We start from the raw sequence: 18111 nt of genomic DNA on the forward strand, positions 1-18111 counted from the left end.
ATTGAGTATGAAATAAAAAAATAAATTTACTGGATAACTGGAACGATACAGACCCCCGCTGTGTCACTCGGACCACTAATGGAAAGGACTACAACGATACAGACCCTCGAAATGTCATTTGGGCCACTAAACTGGACTATACTCGGACCACTTCTGATAGATGGATCTAACGAAATGCCTGCAATCCAAACGATAAAAACCCCCGCAATGCCATTTGGAACACTGAACTGGAATAGACAAACTCTAAATCCGAATGATGTATTCCTTGGCCACGCTCATAGGACCACAAAATCATGGACTGAATTGATTAAAACCAAACCGTCCGAGTACACCCAGGATAAGGTACCATTCCATGGCTCATAGAAGGAAATGTCTCCCAGCCAATATGGATTGTAGCGCCATGAACTACATTTGTATTTTCTACACTTAAGCAATACGGCCTTTTCGAACCGTTCCTCCTAAATAAAAAATAATAATAAATTAGGATAATGTTTATCGAAAACGGTAAAATTTTGTTCGATTGATAGACTCCAACATGTTACCCTAAATAATTTAAAATTTAATTTGTCACTTTACAAAAATAAAAAATAAAAACTTTGACTGCTATGAAACTCAAGATGGGCTTTCGGTTTGATGACAATGGATACATACAGTCTGTTCCCGAGTTAAGCGGTTCTCGACTTTCGGTTCTTATTTATTAAGGGATACGCGGATTTCCAAATTTGACCGATCAAGCGTCAAATCAATATAATTTGCTTAAAGAATTGTCCAATGCAGTATAAATTACATTTTTGTTAGTAAATTGAATCCACTTAAAAGCCAAAAACATCAGAATGTTCGGCACGTACCGTATCAAATAAGTGTACAATAGTACTAATTTAAAAAAAAATACGGAGTTATGAATTGTATTTTTTAAGCATTCTCAACGAAGCAAAAATTGATTCTTGTATTTTTGAGGTTACTATCTCAAAAATACAAGAATCAATTTTTGCTTGGTCTGTGCTATCGTTCCCTGTGCGCCATGCCGCCTTTTGTGTGCACGGCACTGTCCTCGGTGACAGTGCGAGCTGCCAACCGGCCGGTATAAACGCTGCTTGCGTCAAATATCGGGAAGAGAATACGAATGGTCCGTGCTGGTGCGAATAATCGGGCTGCCTCAGTGGGCATGTGTTGTGTGCGTGTGTATGTTTGTGCATGTGCGTACGTGCGCTTGGTGGTGCAAAATTTTTCCCGAAGTGCAACCGTGCGGACGCAAACGGAGTGAAAGTGCGCAATCACGCCGAACCGCTTTTCTTCACCAGCTCGGGTACTGAACCAACCTACCAGCTTTCGGCTGCTGCCGGAATAAAGGCAGCAATCAGTATCGTTTACCACTTCACCAGTTGTCCGCTCATTGCCCCACCTTTCCCCCATTCCTGTAGTGGTGTACTAACACGATCAGATCATCCCTGCATCATCCCTGCCTTGTCGTCGACCCCCCCCCCCCCCTAACGCTCGGTGGGGGCCTACAAAAGTGTACCGCAAACGCCCTGCTCTCTGTGTGTGTCTCTCTACGCGCGTGTGTGTGTGTGTGCGTCCGGGTGTTCTCGCTCTTCAATCCCCAAAATCACGTCCACGTCCCGATCAACAAATGACGCATCTCGGCTCTTCTATCATCTCGGTGGAATGTGAATAACATCACGCCGCTTTGCCACCGAAGCAGGTTACGGGAAAGTCTCACCGGAAGGAGGTGCCGACCTCTCCAGAAGAGGAAGAAGAAATAGGGGTCGCCTCCCCTGCCCAACGCCATCTTCCTTCTAAACGGAATCGGTACTGAGGTGGCAACTTTGTGCATCACCCACCCACCCACACCTGGCCGATCAAGGCGGTGGCTACGAAAACGAGCAAGAGAGAAAGAGAGAGAAGAGAGCAATCTACGCAACTGACCTAACTGTTAAAAATCGTACTACATCAACCCCATCCTCCTCACACCCCCTTCACCATTGGGTAGTGTCTAACCAAAAGGCAAAAACTCCTCTCCTCTTAACATATTTTAAAACAAATAATATTTAAACTTTTCCTTCGCGTGGTGGAACAAAAATGTGAGTGCTCCCAGTAGTAATGAAAAAGAAAAACCCCTACCGAATTGCTTCTACTAACAACAGTCACAATCCACTCATATCCACACGCACATTAACACACATACACAGACACACACACACACACATAAATAGTCTAACGTTTTGCCATTCGCCTTTTTCTGCTTCGCTTTCTGTACTCCTGCTACTGCAACATCCCTCTTCTTCTATCTTCTCTCTATCTGCTGTCGTTGCTGCTGCTGGCTGCCGCTGCTTTTGCTTCGAATCCAACAAATCGAAACGCGAAACAAAAAGTAAAAGAGAGAAGAAAAAGAAACGCCCGAAAAAAACGATGACAAAATGACGTCATCGGCGTTTTCGGCAGACACTCTTTCACTGCGCCATACAGTTTTTGTTGTTGTTGTGTTGTTTTTTTTTTGTTTTACACACCTGCTAGTGCACCCTAGCAAACACACAGACACACACACACACGTACACGCGTACCAATAATGATGCTTTTTTCTTCCAGCTGTGAAAGCTGGAGCAATTAGAGCAACTCGCGAAACTTTCCAAGATGAACCGTAAGGCGGAGCTGGAGCGGAAGAAGGCCAAACTGCAGGCCCTCCGCGAGGAGAAGGACCGCAGGCGGAAGGAGAAGGAGCAGAAGGATCTGGAGGAGGCGTCCGGCAAACTGGGCACCTCGGAAACAAGCACGCGGAAGTGAGTGATGCCCCCACAGCACACGCTTGGCCACCCTTCACACTGTGCTAATGGACTGTGTGTTTTCTTCTTTTTCTTTGCCCGTTGCACAGGGATCTGGATGAGATGCTTTCGTCGCTGGGTGTGGCGCCCGTGTCCGAGGTGCTGTCCTCGCTGTCCTCGGTCAATTCGGCCACCTCCGACCAGTCCACCACCCACACGCCCGACGCCAGCCTGCAGCCCAGCATCAACGGTGTGAGGTATGGTTTTGCCCCGTTTCCCGTATCGTTTGCACCTTTAGCCTAAACGGTGTTGCACCCTTTCCATTTCCGCTTCCCGTTCGCCGCCAGCTATCGCAAGAAGCCGGTTAACCTGTGCCTGGTATCGGTGCAGGCCACCAACATTCCCCCGAAGGAGACGGTCGTCTACTCGAAGCAAACACAAACGAACAGCTCCGGCGGTCACGAGCGCGACGGTAAGTGTAATTGGGCGATCGATTGCCATCGATTTCCGCACCCCCCCTTTCCCCCACCCCCGCCACAGCTCCCAATCGACCAAACGTTTTGTATTGGATCACACACACACACAAACACATCTACACTCATACTCCCCTATCGAATAATGCGTTTGAAATTCACTCCATTTTTGTCGCAATACTCTCAATAACTTTTGTTGGAAACTATTTTAAATTGTTGTGCATTTTATTTAAAAAAAAAATATCATGATCATAACCTGCCCAGGAATTTTTCAAACATCTGTTTCATTCATCTGATTCAGGTTCATGAATCTGAATGAGTTTTTTAATGAAGCAATTAATCTGAATCTCGGTTGCAAAGATTCTTGAATCATAAATCCCCAAATATTCTTGAATCTCGAAAGACTCATGAATTTTTAAAGATTCATGAATTTCAAAAGATTCATACATCTCAATTGATTCACGAATCTCTAGGAATTTCCGAACCTCAAGGGATTCATACATCTCCAAAGATTCATAGAGCTTTATTCTTTATTCTGCTCATTATTCTTCTTCCTGGTGTAGCAACCCACGTGGTCACGCCGGCATGCTGTTAGGTGGGATCGCGCAAATGCATTATTTTGAAAATCATACATCTCTAAAGATTCATGAATTCCTGGAGATGTATGAACTTTTATGAATTCATGCATCTTTAAAGATTTATTTATTTTTCGAGATTCATGAATCCTTGGTGATTCATGAGTCTTTAGAGATTAATTAATCTTTGAAGAGTCGATTCGAGGTTCCAATCACTCATCGCTGAAGATTCGTATGAATGAATCTCAACGAAAGATTCATGGAAACCAACCAAGTGAGAGTAATAGCATAGTGAATGGCTGCTATTTTTGACTGGTGTGCCGTTTCTCGCATATTTCCATGCTTTCTCTAGTTTCTGGATGGTTTATATCTTCTAAATATTACGACAGAGTGTCCGCCTTTCCCGCTTTGGCGTCAGGATGTTTAAACCACCAGAAAACAATATTTTTTATGTGGTTCATCCTCGTTCTTTCGCCAGTTTGTTGCTTTATAATCACGACTACTCATTCAAGTCATAAAACTTTCGAAAATGTAAACAATAAATGTGGTAGATCTTAAGATCCGCAGTAATTAAATTAGATCCACCAAGGGGTGCACACGATTGCAAATTTGTTTTGTTCGAGAATTCGAGAAGAAGTGTCCATATTACCCGCAGTGTACGTCTTTACATACCTTTACCTCCTACCAGGACGCAGATGCAAAATGAGCTAGTTTGGCGCAATGAAAACAAATAGCAATCTTATTCTGCTGCAATAGTTAATGAGTATTTGTTCAAAAATGGACTGATTTAAGGTACAGCACATACAAACATCAAATCAGCCCCATCCCAACTGTCCCCGGTCATATACCGTCTGGATATACAAGCGAGAGAAGGAGAAAAAGGAGAGCGAGAGAGAGAGAGAGAGTGAGAGAGTCTCTGGTTTGCAGTTTTGCGAAAGGTTTAGGAACAGGAAACAGTCAAACCTTCACTTTGCCGGTTTTTGTTTTTTTGTCAAAGAACAAATGCACCCGCCCGGAAATAGCTTTGGCAGGAGTTTCGCTTAGCGACGCGAGAGATGAAAAGCGCACTCGCCTGCCACCCAGCCGATCAATGTCCGTGTTCGTTCAACCCACTCCGCTCTCCCTTCCCGCCCACCCCGGGACTGGGCTGGGGGAAACCAACGCACAGTGGAAGGCAGTCCAACAGAACCACCGGGATAAAAATATGTTCTATATTCCCTTCTTTGTTTGCGTAATTAGTAAAGTTTTGTTGTTCTTACGCTTTTCTAACAGATTCCCTTGCTCTGTGGTACAGTGTATTCGCTTTACTATTCATACATTATACAATTTAATTCGAACTATAATGTTTATTTTTTTAGGACCTTCCAAAGACTAATATTTCGTTGCAAGTTATTCCAAACAAAATCATAAGCCACAAGAAAAGAACATTAAATAAGGCCGAAGTCGCATTAGAAGAAGAATAAGTCGTTCTACAATTCCGTGCAGCAGTGTCGGAATTATTGTCATATAAAGAGGTTTCTTTTCACTTGCCTTATTTGAAACATGGTTGCATTTTTGTTTTCTCATCTAGCGGTTTTGAAGACCTGTTTGTTTGACTTTCTTAATGTAATTTTATCTACTGGAAAGCAGACAATATACTGCCCGCATTCAAATCTTTAAATTTAAAAAACGATCATTTTTATCCCGGTCTGCCTCCACTGTCGCGACGGTTCCCGCGCGCTTCGCCCCACCCAAGCGTTCTAAAACAGTGTTCTTCCCCCTCCGCTCCACCCGCTCCCCCGCCGCTCTCTTTTCCCGCTTTGCCTTCGGCACACTTCCAGTGGGACAATAAGTGAAATAAAATAACAAATACAGTTTTTTCTTGCCATTCCTCACCTCTGTCAGGATATATGGAGGATTGGTGGAGACCGCGCAAAGGTAAAGCATGATATCGATGTGATATAAACACACACATACAAACACACACACACACACACACACACACACCACACTCTCATACACTCGAAACGTACACGCAAAAGAGCAATCGAAAGCCGTGTTGTCTACCGTGTACCTCTATCGATAAACGAACACAGAAAATCGTGCCAAAACCAATGACTAGCATTTTGATGAGCCTGAAAAATAGTAGTTATTTTTTCCATTATTTTTCCGCTCCGCCCTTGCTTCCTTGCATAGATATAGGATCGGTACGCATTTTTGTTTTCTTCCTTTGTTTTTCGCGTAAAAAAATAGCATACGCTTTTACATCCTAGTTTACTTATTTACTTTTTTATTATTCCCTTTCCGTGCTGCTTACTTTGTTGCGTTCAGTGCTGCAAAATGGCATGAGCATCACGAGATATTCACCAACGAAAATTTTGAACATATTCGTGGCAGCTTGGCATTGCTGATACTCAATGGATGTGCGTCAAGACATGCCGAAAACGACCGTGTCAATACTCGCGATACTCTCGCTCACAAGAATAATCATTTCTGGCTATGAACAGTTCTGCCAAATGCCACTGTTTCAGTCACCAACACTCATGACTGAAACGAAGCTCAAATCAGCTCACGTACACAACTGAGATGATCAGGGGTTCAGACTCAAACAGTTGCAGGATCAATCGGCGATAATCACAACATTCTTGTAATATTCTTAGCGTGCGCTTTTGTATCTGTCTGCTCGCAAGCACCACATATCTCCCATGAGTATCGTGATGATCAACGACAGAAATTGTCGCGACCAAGCACGCTTGTGATGGTCGCACCAACTATTTGAGTCTCACCTCTGATCATCACAGGAGAGATCGTGACGCTGACATGATTTTTTTTTCAGCCAGAATTTGTCACGACTATGTCAGTGCAGAACTGATCTCAGTTAAAAAAAAGTCATGACATAGTGACTGACCAAGCGATGGTCGCAAAAATGTCACGAAGCATGCGTTGGTCACACCACTCGTTTTAAGTATCATTTCTGACTATCGCAATTGAGTACATGACGCTGACATGGATTTTGTTTCAGTCAGATTTTTTGTACGACATTGACAGTGACATTTTGCAGCACTGGTTGCGTTTGCTCATTTGTTACTTTATTCTTTCCGTTCTTCTATTTTCCTCTTCGGTTTGTCGTTTCAATGTTCCCTATGTCTCTCTCTCACTCTCCCTCTCTTTAGCTTCCCAGGCTTTAGCTCCTATAGCTCGTGTGTGTGTTTTCTTCTTCTTCTTCTTCTTCTTACTTTTCCTCAATGTATAGTTTAGTAATATTGAGCATTTTATACAAAACAATGCTGAAAGATGGCAAGAACAACACACACACACGCTTCCTCTAGCATTAATTGCAATAGATCTTTGGAACCTTCTCCTACATCTTCGTCTTTGCATTGATTTTTTTTTTCTCTTCTTCTCATTATTTGTTGTACCGTTATCGCTATCGTTGTCAGCTTGTGTATTGTGCATTCGTACTGGTGCGTACTGGTACATCGTAACCGGCAGACCGGCCGGAGCTCTCTAGCCAGCATTAGAATGTAAAGATATTACCAGTGTCAAGTGTTTGTAAACTAATCACACAACTTTCTCTCTCCCCATTCCCCCCCCCCCCTTTTCCCTCGTTTCCGGTGTGTCTGGTCTGGGAAATATTGGAACCTGCAAACTGGAACCACCGACGCTGGCGACTGCAAACAACGGATTGGAACCTTCGGATAAAACCGTCACACAGCTCACGCAACCGACTATTACGGTGAGTAATGCGTTTCAGCGCGATTCGTTTTAGCGTCCCCCTCAACATTGTCACTGCCAAAAGGCCCCCCCAACCCGTCCGTTTTTCTTAACGCGTCACCCCCGTAACGTTACACGAACGCGCGCCCTACCTTTCTGCGCTACCATTAATATATGTAACATTACACCCTTTCCTCTACTACTACTACTACTACTACTACTACTATCTCTACTACATCGTACCGCCCTCCCTTCCACAAGCCTCTACATCCATCGATGCTAATCGAGTAGATCAATGCTTCCTAGCATCGCTCCCAGCGGCGGTGTTATGCCACTCTGAACGGAAGGAGTGTTCTTTTACTTGTAGCGATCGAACATCATCTGCTTTCATCTACCCTAAACCCTTCACCGAAGGCATTCAAAACCATCCAAATCATCGTTATTGTTGAAGTAGAAAATCGATCCCCCCCCCTTCTTTTTGCTCTACAATTATAACAAGCACACCACACCATCCTAATCCCTTCCTTAGATACTTCCTCAAGAGTTTTTACCACACTTGTATCTTGTTTCCTTTCTCATCATTTTACCTCCCTTTTCTCCTTCCTTCGCCTTTCTGTTGCCTTTCCCACCTCTGTCTGCAAACGATATTTGGTTTGTGTTACTCTAGTTTCGTTAGTTGTAAACCTTATAAACAATACTGTTTTGTTCTCATTGCTTTATCCTGTTCCCTTGCCCGCGTGTGCGCGTGCCCCGAGAAGAGCTTTTGCTACCGGAAACAGCAAGCTATATGATAAAGAAATAATCCGACCCCTCTTTCTCCCCTGCCATCTTGCGCGTGCCGCGTTTTTTTTTTTTTTAATAGTACAAGTACATTTTAGTTTCTCCACCCATTTGTGTTTCTCTGTTTTTTCTCTCTATTTCTATTCCTCTTCTCTCCTTTTTCTTTCTGTTGTTGTTGTTGTTGGTTTTTTTATATTCCTATTTTACTTCTCTTATCTTAGTTAAGTATTCATTGTTTATTTGTTGCGGGGAATCACTATTATCCGTTCGGTACTATCTGTCCGTGTTTTTTTTTTACTTTATTTTTCGTTTATAATTTTATAGTCTCTTTCATTTCGCTACACCACCACCAACCACAATCGTTTTCCAATATTTTTTTAAATCTTCTACGCCCCCCCCTCCCCCCTCTTGCCTTTACGTTTTTTTTATACAGATTGTACACGTGGTTCACGCGTGGTTTGCCGGTTGAAAATGCAATGCGTTTGTTTTACCGTGTTGTTTGTTTTGTTCGTTAATTTATCGTCCGTTATCATACAATCGTGCGGCAAAGATACATACCAAACCCCCTAACGGTAACTTGCATGGTGCCAAAGGCACTCCTTTTGTGTGTGTGTGTGTTTGTTCATCCTTTTCCTCCCCTATCAGTATCCTGTTTCTATGTTTAACCGTTTGACACGGGGAAAATGGTATCGTGTTTTTCATTTTCGTGTTCAACATTTATTCGTTTTGAATTCCTTTTATTTACTCCATGCCTAATGTTCACAATCATGACGCCTTCCTAAATTGATTTCTACTCATTTTCTGGTTTTCTTACATTTCAAATACCGAAAAAGAAGAAGAAGAAGAAGAAGAAGAAGAAGAACGCAGCCTGTCGAATGAATGACGTCGTCTCGGAAAAGGCAGAACTGGAGTAGAGAATTTTATCATTTTTAAACACGCCTCTGTACAACCGGAATTTTAGCAAGAAGCCAGTCTTGATGATTTGCAGTTGGTGGTCGATTTAGTCCTACAAAATGCTTCCGGTCAGGATTGTCCTGGTTGTCCGTGTGTTCTTGGTCGCAGCCTCCCCTTGCCATCAGCTTCATTCTAGTCTCTTAGGCAAACTGCTCCATTTCCCACTGCCCGGACACTGTAGACAAATAAGTACAACCTCATCTATATATGCCATACGCGCGCGCGAAAATGTCATCCTACACATCCCCCCATCCATCTCAAGTAACCAAGGTGTTTTAGCAAGTTTAAGGAAATGTTTAAGATTAATCAATGACCCCTCTTCCCCCCCTTCGGTGGCAGTATACACACGGATAAGGATAGCTGTATTGTATAGCTTTATTTTGGGGTAGCATTTGTTTTTTTTTTTTACCATTTTGTACACCGACGTAATTGCGCATAGTGCTCATCAATCCCACATTACTCCGTATGTATAGCTATCAATTAGAATGTATGAGTGTTTCCTATTGGGGGAAAAATTAGCAGAATACTGACACAGCGAATAGGTTTTTCCGCTTCCATTAACGATAGGCAAACTTTTCCAAGTCCAGCGCGAGAAAGTCCCAAACGTACCTTGTTTTTTTTTGGTTCTTTCAAAATATTTCCTAATTATTTTTCCGCGAGTGTTAATAAGCACTCTACGCTTCCCTCCTGTCCGCATATCCTTCTCCCTGCTCCTCTCACTTTTCCAACCCTTAAAAAAAATACCTCGAAACAGACGAGAAACGGAAACGATATGGCTGCGTTCGTTCTTTAGCCTGCTCCATTGTGTGCCATAGTGCCGCTGGGAAACTTTTTCGCGTCCACCGTTAACTGATTGTGTTTGGAATGTTTTCCCGCCCGGCCCCCTCTGCAAACCACCAACCACCCTTTCTCCACACTCCACTTTTCCGATTATCATATCTTTTTTTTGTTGTTTTGTATCGAAACCAATCAGCACCACTCTGTCATTCTCATACTATTATCCGCCCACACACACACACCGCAAACCAACCACACTTCCCTCTCTCTTATTTGCTATTGAGATTTATTAAAGCGTTTGATACTAATCTGCTGCTTTTCGTTTCATAAAACAAATGGATAATGTAGATTTAAATCTTCAATACCTAAAAACCTCAAAATTTTAAGAAATTAAAAAAAAAAACCCCTCTCAAAATGCCCGTTTTTTCCCTAAAAGGAAGAAGCAAAATCTAAATCTTAAAAAATGCTCACACAAACAAACAAACAAAATATATGCCCTGCCCTGCCAAAACAAAAAAAAAATCACAAAAAAAAGATACACAAAAGTTTAAGTTAGCTTTTTTTCCCATTTCAAGATGAGTACAATCTTAACCCCGGTTTAGAGTGGGAGGATGAGTTTACAGGTAGGTTTTTGCCATAACAACACAAATTAATCTCTGCTCCTCTTGTTCTTCTTTCATTATTTTTTTATACACTTTTATTGCAAAATTGCGCAAAACTACTCTTTACTTGTTTCTTTTTTTTTTGTCGTTACATTTTATTTCCACTCTCTCTATAATAGATGCGTATACAAATGTCACATATAGTCGTTTGTACGTTGTTATCCTGGTTTTGTTAATAGATGTTTCCCTTTTTTTTTATTCTTTTGATTCGGTACTATTCATCTAGACGCAATTTTATGCAGACATAATGATTCGCTTTTTTTTGGTTTCATTTTTTTTCTTTCTTTCTTCGAAGCTTAGTAGCTTTGCTTCATGTGTGCCTTGTTGTTGTTGTTGTTGTTATTGTTTTTTTTACATTGCTGCTATTTTCTGTTATGTTTGCCCATCGATGCGTGCAAGTAAACCAGTTCATTGGAACTCTTATTACTACGCAGGTTTTTTGTAGTTATTTTTTTTTTTAATTATTGAGCCGTTTAAGTAAATGAATAGAACTTGTTGAAAAGTTAATGCTATTATTTCAATAGTTCAATGCAACTATTTCGCTATTTTGTAATTTGTTCCCATAGTGTTGCTCTAGAGTTGCTCCGTGAACAGTGATCCGGGGAACGTGATGAGTGATGCCACGCATCATGAACATTTTTTTGTCCGTTGTCTATCTCTCTCTCTCTATCTGTCTCTGTCTCTGTATCTTTGTCTATGTCTCTTTCTCGTTCTCTACTTCCTGTTCTCGTCTTCCTTTTGTAGTGCTGTAGTACCATTTATAAACCCTACTTGGCATCTCTGTTCTCAACTCGCGGGATCCCTACATAAAAATCTACATCGCTCCCCAAAAAAAAAAACAAAAACTCCATTTTAAATGCAATCAAAAGCCACGTGGTGCGGTGGCTGTGAAGTTTGCAGACAACTCGGGGAACCCCTGTACTCTGGTCTACTCCACTGGACTATACTAACCAACTACTGCTACACACACACAAACACATTCACACGGTTAAGCTAGATGTACTAGTTCTAATACACACCAACACTCAAACCTTCTAACCACAACCTCGCAATCAGGTCGCTCTCGGTTTAACCACTTTGGAAGGTACTAACGGTGTCGTCGGAGTCTCCATGTTTGTGTTTTGTGGTAGCTTTGTGTGCGATGTGGTTCCTGTGTTATCTTTATTCCATCCTCCCCCCTGTTATGGAGTGTTGCAATGCACCGTCCCCTAACCTAACATTCATGCTCTAACTTCTCTGGTTCGTCGACTGATCAACATCATCTTCCCGCTTTCTTACTACCCATACCGAACTCACCATGTCCTGGAATTAGTAGTAGTAATGTTGAATCTAGCTTTCTTATACAAATAAACATAACCACCCTGCAATGCGCTTGCCAACTACAACCAAGAAAAAAAAAACATCCGAGGGATGCATGACGGAAGGGGGAAGAAGTTTTGACATTGCTATTACTACTACCATTCGTTCTTTATAAAAGCAACAAGAATACTGTATTGACACCACCGAATGTGTTGCCTGTGCACCCTTCCCAAAAACATACCTGTGTGTTCTTCGTGTACATCTATCGTGGGCATCAAACCGCATCCTACTGTCTACTGCTCTGTCCTCTGTTCTACCTACTATCTTCTATCTCTTCTCTGCTCCCTGTACGCCCTCTGTCTTGTTGAATATCCCGCTAAAAATGGGTGGAGAAATAGAATAATGCTTTAGCGTATGCTACGAAGATGTTCATGTATATCGATGCGATAGATACCGATCATTGTGCCTTTTTCCCTTAGTCGCCCCCCCCCTATATGACTCGGATCTCGTCCAGATCATCCATCCAGAACTTTTGCAGCGTGAAGATAGTATACTCCACTTCTCTCCAATCGTTATGCTATCTCACGATTCCAAGAAATTCGAAAACACCAAGTCCTCCTCTGCTAACGACTGTTGCTATTACTACTACCACTACTGTTACTACTACTACTATTAGCTCCTAGTAACTCCTCCTCACATACAAAGAAAAACTCCCCTTCCCGTCATCATCATCAACATATCCACCGCGTCACCATCCATGTTATCGCTCCTGTCATTTTCCCTTCCATCTCTCACAAAAAGACGCTTTTAAGCTCTCCTTCGCCTGCAATGATGTGGCAGCTGCGCGCCGCCTAGCGCCACAAGGGCTAGTGGCACACACGCTGTTGGAAAGTTCGCTTCTTCCTTGCTACGCTGCAGATGACAGGTCGCACACATACGCAAACATTCATCGATCCTTTTTCACACACCCATAGCGAGCGGAGCGCTTTTTTCAGCCCCTTTACATGTGTAAATAACCGTCAGACACTAAATCAACTTACCCAGCTGTGTGGTTGCCAGCTCCATTGTGAGTGTTTGTCCTCCCCGAAGCATACGCAAGTTAGCCCCTTTATTCAAGCGAAGTGTTGACGTGCTTCTTTTGGTCTTTCTGAAACGAACCAGCCACTAGCCAACGCTTGGTAGATGCAGCCTGACGAAGATGCCGTCGGAGGTCAGATTGGTGTTGTATCAAAAGCATTCAAAATTGTAGCAAACCCTTTCAAAAAACATTGGAACTCTTGATATTGTAGAACAAAGATAAATATCAGGCTCTCTAGGGCGTACCTCAACATCCAGTTCAGATTCTGCCAACAAATGTGCAAAATTAGTGTAAACCAATCGAACCAGCTGTGGAATGTTTGTGTGTAAGCAGTCGCCATCTGGTGCCAACGTCTGAAAGTTGTATATTTTTCACCTCCATCCGTTTGTGCACACTTTCCCTCCTCCTCGCCCTTTTGCTGCTCTCACAAACCCTTATACCTATCCTCCCTCTATTTCTGTGCGTGCGCGTGTGCGTGTGAGTGTGTTTCTCTCTGTGCTATTTCCTTCTGTACACTTCTGAACTCTTTCTTTCCCTCTATTCTCTTTCCCACTATCTAATCTCTTTCCATCTTTCCCTTCTTTCGAGTTGTGACACTTTCTTCTCGATGCTCTCTCTGTATGTACTGTAAGGTTGCCTTCCGCGTTGCTTCTCAAAACAGCATCGTACAGAACATGGATATGATTTGTTTATTTTTTGTGTTTTTTTTACATTTTATATTTTTGGTTTTGCATCTTTAATACTCGTTGTTCGGTAGTTTATTCGCTCTCTCTCTCTCTTTTTGTCGCGTGCGAAAAAAAAAAAAATCAGTGCTGCGACGGTGCAAAACCCTGTCTCTGTACATATCCACTGTAATGCCACGTGTTTGGTCTCTCCTATACATACATGTCTATGCGATTGCGTGATTATAATTGCTTTCACTTCGTACTGCTGTGTACTGCTGGTAAACTTTTCCGATGCTCATTTGTTTTCCAGTGCGAAATGGAATGCAAAAAAAAACGAGAATGCCAATTGATACTCACAAATAAAGCTACTACTCCTAGAGCACTACAACCCCCTTCTCCAAGTCTCGGGGCTGGGGAGTGATGTAGAGGGGAAAACAGGGAGCCGAGAGAAAATGGGAACTGGAAGAAAGAGAAAGAATTACATAGAGAGAGAGATGGATGAGAAGAGAGAGAGATAGAGAGAAAGCGAAGCGGAAGTGTTTGCATGTTCTTCCCTTGTTTTTGGACACTGTTTCGCTGTTACTATTGCTACTACTGCCACCACCAGGCTTTACCACAAGCTCTCTCCTACCCTTTAGTTTGCTAAGTCGTCTCAAGTCCCTACCACCCTGAACAAAAAAAAAAACACCCCCACCCTGCGTGTCCCAGACAATACTAGATCAGAAACAGTTTTACTCATACAGTGCTTACTTTTGGGGACGGTCAAGGTGACGATGAGGAAAGCTCCCTCACCCATATCGACCATGGGTTCCACTCGAAGCTGCCGCCCGGCATCCTGCCCCACGGCCTGCCGACGGTCAAGGAGGTCGCACCAGCCATCACGCCGCAGGAGCAGAAAAAGGAAGACCTCAAGGAGGGTAAGTGTTGTCGGTTGTGGCAGGAATGGAATGACTCTTATGTAATTTGTTTTTTTTTCTTTCTCACCAACAGTGAAAGAGCTCTCCGCCGAGCAGAAGCAGATGATCATACTGTCGGAAGACTTCCAGCGGTTCATCCTGCGCGCCGGCAAGGTGATGGAGCGGGCACTCTCCGAAACGGTCGACATCTACACGGACTACATCGGCGACGGCGAGGCGGACGATATGAAGTGAGCAGTCCCAACCCATTCCACTGTGCCTCTTTCTAACTCTTCTGTCTCTTTGCTTCCTCTCCGCAGCGATGAAAAGTCACACGCAAGGCTGTCGCTGAACCGCACCTTCTACTGCGATCGCTGGTCGAAGAACCGGTGCGTCACGTCGTTCGACTGGTCGACGCACTTCCCCGAGCTGATGGTGGCGTCCTACCACAGCAACGAGGAGACACCGAACGAGCCGGACGGTGTGGTGGTGGTGTGGAACACCAAGTTCAAGAAGCAGACGCCGGAGGAGGTGTTCCACTGTCAGAGCGCGGTCATGTCGACGTGCTTTGCCAAATTTCACCCGAACCTGATCCTCGGCGGCACCTACTCCGGCCAGATCGTGCTGTGGGACAACCGGGTGCAGAAGCGCACCCCGATCCACCGGACGCCGCTGAGCGCCAACGCGCACACGGTAAGCACACGGCACTCGAGCACTCGAGTCACTCACGCACTCTCGAAAATAAAGTTTTTGTCGGAATCGATTCCGGTTAGCTCCGAAGCTTTCTGGAATCGATTCCGAATAGTAGGTCCGAAATCGGAATTGATTCCGAACACGGAATCGAGTAGGTCCGATTTCGAGCTCCCACCACTACCCTCATGCGTGGGTCTCCTCATCCTAATCCGTACCTGGTTTTCCTCCCTCGCGTAGCAACCGGTGTACTGTCTGTCGATGGTCGGCACGCAGAACGCGCACAACGTCATCTCGATCAGCTCCGACGGCAAGCTGTGCTCGTGGAGCCTGGACATGCTGTCCCAGCCGCAGGACGTGCTCGAGCTGCAGCACCGCCAGTCGAAGGCCATCTCCGTCACGTGCATGGCGTTCCCGCACAACGAGGTGAACAACTTTGTGCTGGGCGGCGAGGACGGCTACGTCTACTCGGCCAGCCGGCACGGCAACCGGTCCGGCATCGGCGAAACGTACGAGAAGCATCTCGGGCCGGTGACGGGCATCTCGGCCCACCACAACCAGTCGTCGCCCGACTTCGGGCACCTGTTTCTCACCTCCTCGATCGACTGGACGATCAAGCTGTGGAGCCTGAAGGACAACAAGCCGCTGTACTCGTTCGAGGACAACTCGGACTACGTGATGGACGTCGCCTGGTCGCCGATCCATCCGGCCCTGTTTGCCGGCGTGGACGGTAGCGGCCGGCTCGACCTGTGGAACCTCAACCAGGACACGGAGGTGCCGACCGCCTCGATCACGGTCGACGGGCAGCCGGCGCTGAACCGCGTCTCCTGGACGCCGTCCGGCCTGCACGTGACGGTCGGGGACGAGGCGGGCCGCATCCACGTGTACGACGTGGCGGACAATCTCGCCAACCCGCGCATGGACGAGTGGAACAAGCTGAACGCGGTGCTGTACGAGCTCAAGATGAACCAGACGGACGAGTTCGACGAGAAGGACCAGAAGTCGCCGGTGCCGCAGAACACCAGCACCGCCAGCGCGCTCACCTCCCTCACCAGCTCGCCGCTCATATGAAACTCAATGATGCGACCGTACGGCGGAGGCGCCGGGGGCACCAGCAGCAGCAGCAGCATGATGAACGCCGCCGAGGGACGCTAGAAAAGGGGAAATGTTGATTGTTGGCACGCCACTCTGCAGGCAAAACGGATGATACTCAGACTGTCATCCCCGTGATTGAACCCCCATGCCCCGGGACGAGGAAGCAAACAAAAGACGCGGGTTTCTTTTTCTCTTTATTTTATGTCGCAATTGCTTATTTGTTTATTGTGGCAATTGTACGAATGCTATAAAATTAACCCCTTTTCCCCCTACACACATAATATTACTATATTGTATCTAATTTATTACCAACATACACACACACACACACACACACACACTCTCACACACTTACTCAGTCCGGCGATGTTTAATCGAAAGCGTTACATTGCTTGTCTATTGTGCCGCGGTAGATCGCGGGGAGAGGTTGAAGCAATCGCAGCTCTCCTATGTGTGTGTGTGTGTGTGTGTGTGTGTGTGCAGCGGCGGGATCCTAACACCCTAATCGCCATATTGTCATCCGCCTGTCGCGCTCTAAAGCAACCCAAACCACGGCACAGAGAGAAACCAGGGAAACCAGGCTATACCACATTCAAAAGTTGTGCTTATATCCGCTGTGTAGTGATTAAACCACAAAGCATTGTGCATTGAAATAATAGATACGTTTCATCTTAAATAAACGGCTATCCAGATGTACTTCACGGTCGCTATTCTTTTTTTTTTTATTAGTTGCTCTGCTATGGATGCTCCGAAATTGTAGCTTCTTCGTAATGTACGTCCCGCTTCGTGAAGAAACGGTTGCAGTGCGTTGTCCATCTTGTGCCCACTGCAGTACATTCCCCGACGATGAGCGTGTCGGACTGTGGTGTTAGGTCTAATTTATATTCACGATAAATTGCTTTTATTGCGCTCCTCAATGGAAAGGCAGGGAAAGCGATGTTGAGACAAAATAAATAAAAAAGTGCATACATGATGCACTCTACCACCCACGCCTACCAGACACGGTGGAGGTGGTGGTAGTGGTGGTGTTGCACAATGAGGTCAAGCTCGGATTTTTCTCTGTGCGTGAGCGTTTTAGCGACACATCTGCGTACTGTGTCTGCAGGCGACTCGTGATCGTCATCGCAATGCGAGAGCGATCCAAGATGACTCATTGACGCTGTGGCTGTGTGTGGATGTTTAACGACTTCCGTCATCGGGCGAGTGCAGCCACGGTATGACGTAATTATGCTGACGGTCGCCAAGAATGACGCCATGAGCGGTGAGCGCCCCGAAAAGGGGATGGGGACCACCGCCAACCCCGGCCAGAACGGATGGGAAGGGGGCGCATAATGTGCCGATGCGATGTGCCTTCGCCTTCGGGCTTGCCTGGCCAGGGTTGGGCAAACATGGTGCATGGAAGATGTTTATTGGAGCTGGTTGTTTCTTTCCCAAAAAAACTGTTGCATTGATTACTACGTGAAAAAAAAATTCTGAGATTCATGAATTTGATTCAAATGTTCAAAGAGGTCTCTATCTGCTTTTATGAATTTCTATAGCAGACATGTCAAACATACGGCCCGCGTAGGCTCTCAATCCGGCCCGCGAAGAACTTTGGCAGATATTTGTATAGTAAATTGTAAATACAAATTGTATTTACAATTTTCAGATTGTAAATCATAAGATAACAAAAACGGGTGTATTAATGTTTATCCACTGAGGAAGAAGGTTTCAAC

The 18111-nt window shown here is 44.8% G+C and overlaps 1 protein-coding gene across 19 annotated transcripts; it reads left to right on the forward strand.

Moving 5' to 3' along the window:
• Positions 1-1113: 1113 nt before the first annotated feature.
• LOC1271943 (cytoplasmic dynein 1 intermediate chain) lies at positions 1114-17092 on the forward strand. Of its 19 annotated transcripts, none has more exons than XM_061658205.1 (11): positions 1147-1306; positions 2587-2777; positions 2870-3016; positions 3107-3231; positions 5662-5724; positions 7502-7522; positions 10587-10634; positions 14459-14632; positions 14706-14862; positions 14932-15304; positions 15542-17092. In XM_061658205.1, the coding sequence occupies exons 2-11, from the start codon at positions 2632-2634 to the stop codon at positions 16370-16372; spliced, it is 2085 nt and encodes a 694-aa protein (XP_061514189.1). In that variant the 5' UTR covers positions 1147-1306; positions 2587-2631; the 3' UTR covers positions 16373-17092. The 19 variants fall into 19 exon arrangements, with proteins under 19 accessions (XP_003436967.1, XP_061514322.1, XP_061514252.1 ...); XM_310802.6 differs by having other exon boundaries at positions 14483-14632; XM_061658249.1 differs by having other exon boundaries at positions 5692-5724.
• The last annotated feature ends 1019 nt before the right edge of the window (positions 17093-18111 follow it).

The sequence above is a fragment of the Anopheles gambiae genome, chromosome X (assembly GCF_943734735.2).
Source record: "Anopheles gambiae chromosome X, idAnoGambNW_F1_1, whole genome shotgun sequence".
NCBI classification, from domain to species: Eukaryota; Metazoa; Arthropoda; class Insecta; order Diptera; family Culicidae; genus Anopheles; species Anopheles gambiae.

What these genes read in the sequence shown, in the direction of transcription:
- LOC1271943 (XM_061658205.1), top strand. Translation starts at nt 2,632, where the DNA reads ATGAACCGTAAGGCGGAGCTGGAGCGGAAGAAGGCCAAACTGCAGGCC. An exon ending in CCCAGCATCAACGGTGTGAG is followed by an intron (nt 3,017 to 3,106) that starts GTATGGTTTTGC and finishes GTTCGCCGCCAG; the next exon opens with CTATCGCAAGAAGCCGGTTA. An exon ending in TCACGCAACCGACTATTACG is followed by an intron (nt 7,523 to 10,586) that starts GTGAGTAATGCG and finishes TCCCATTTCAAG; the next exon opens with ATGAGTACAATCTTAACCCC.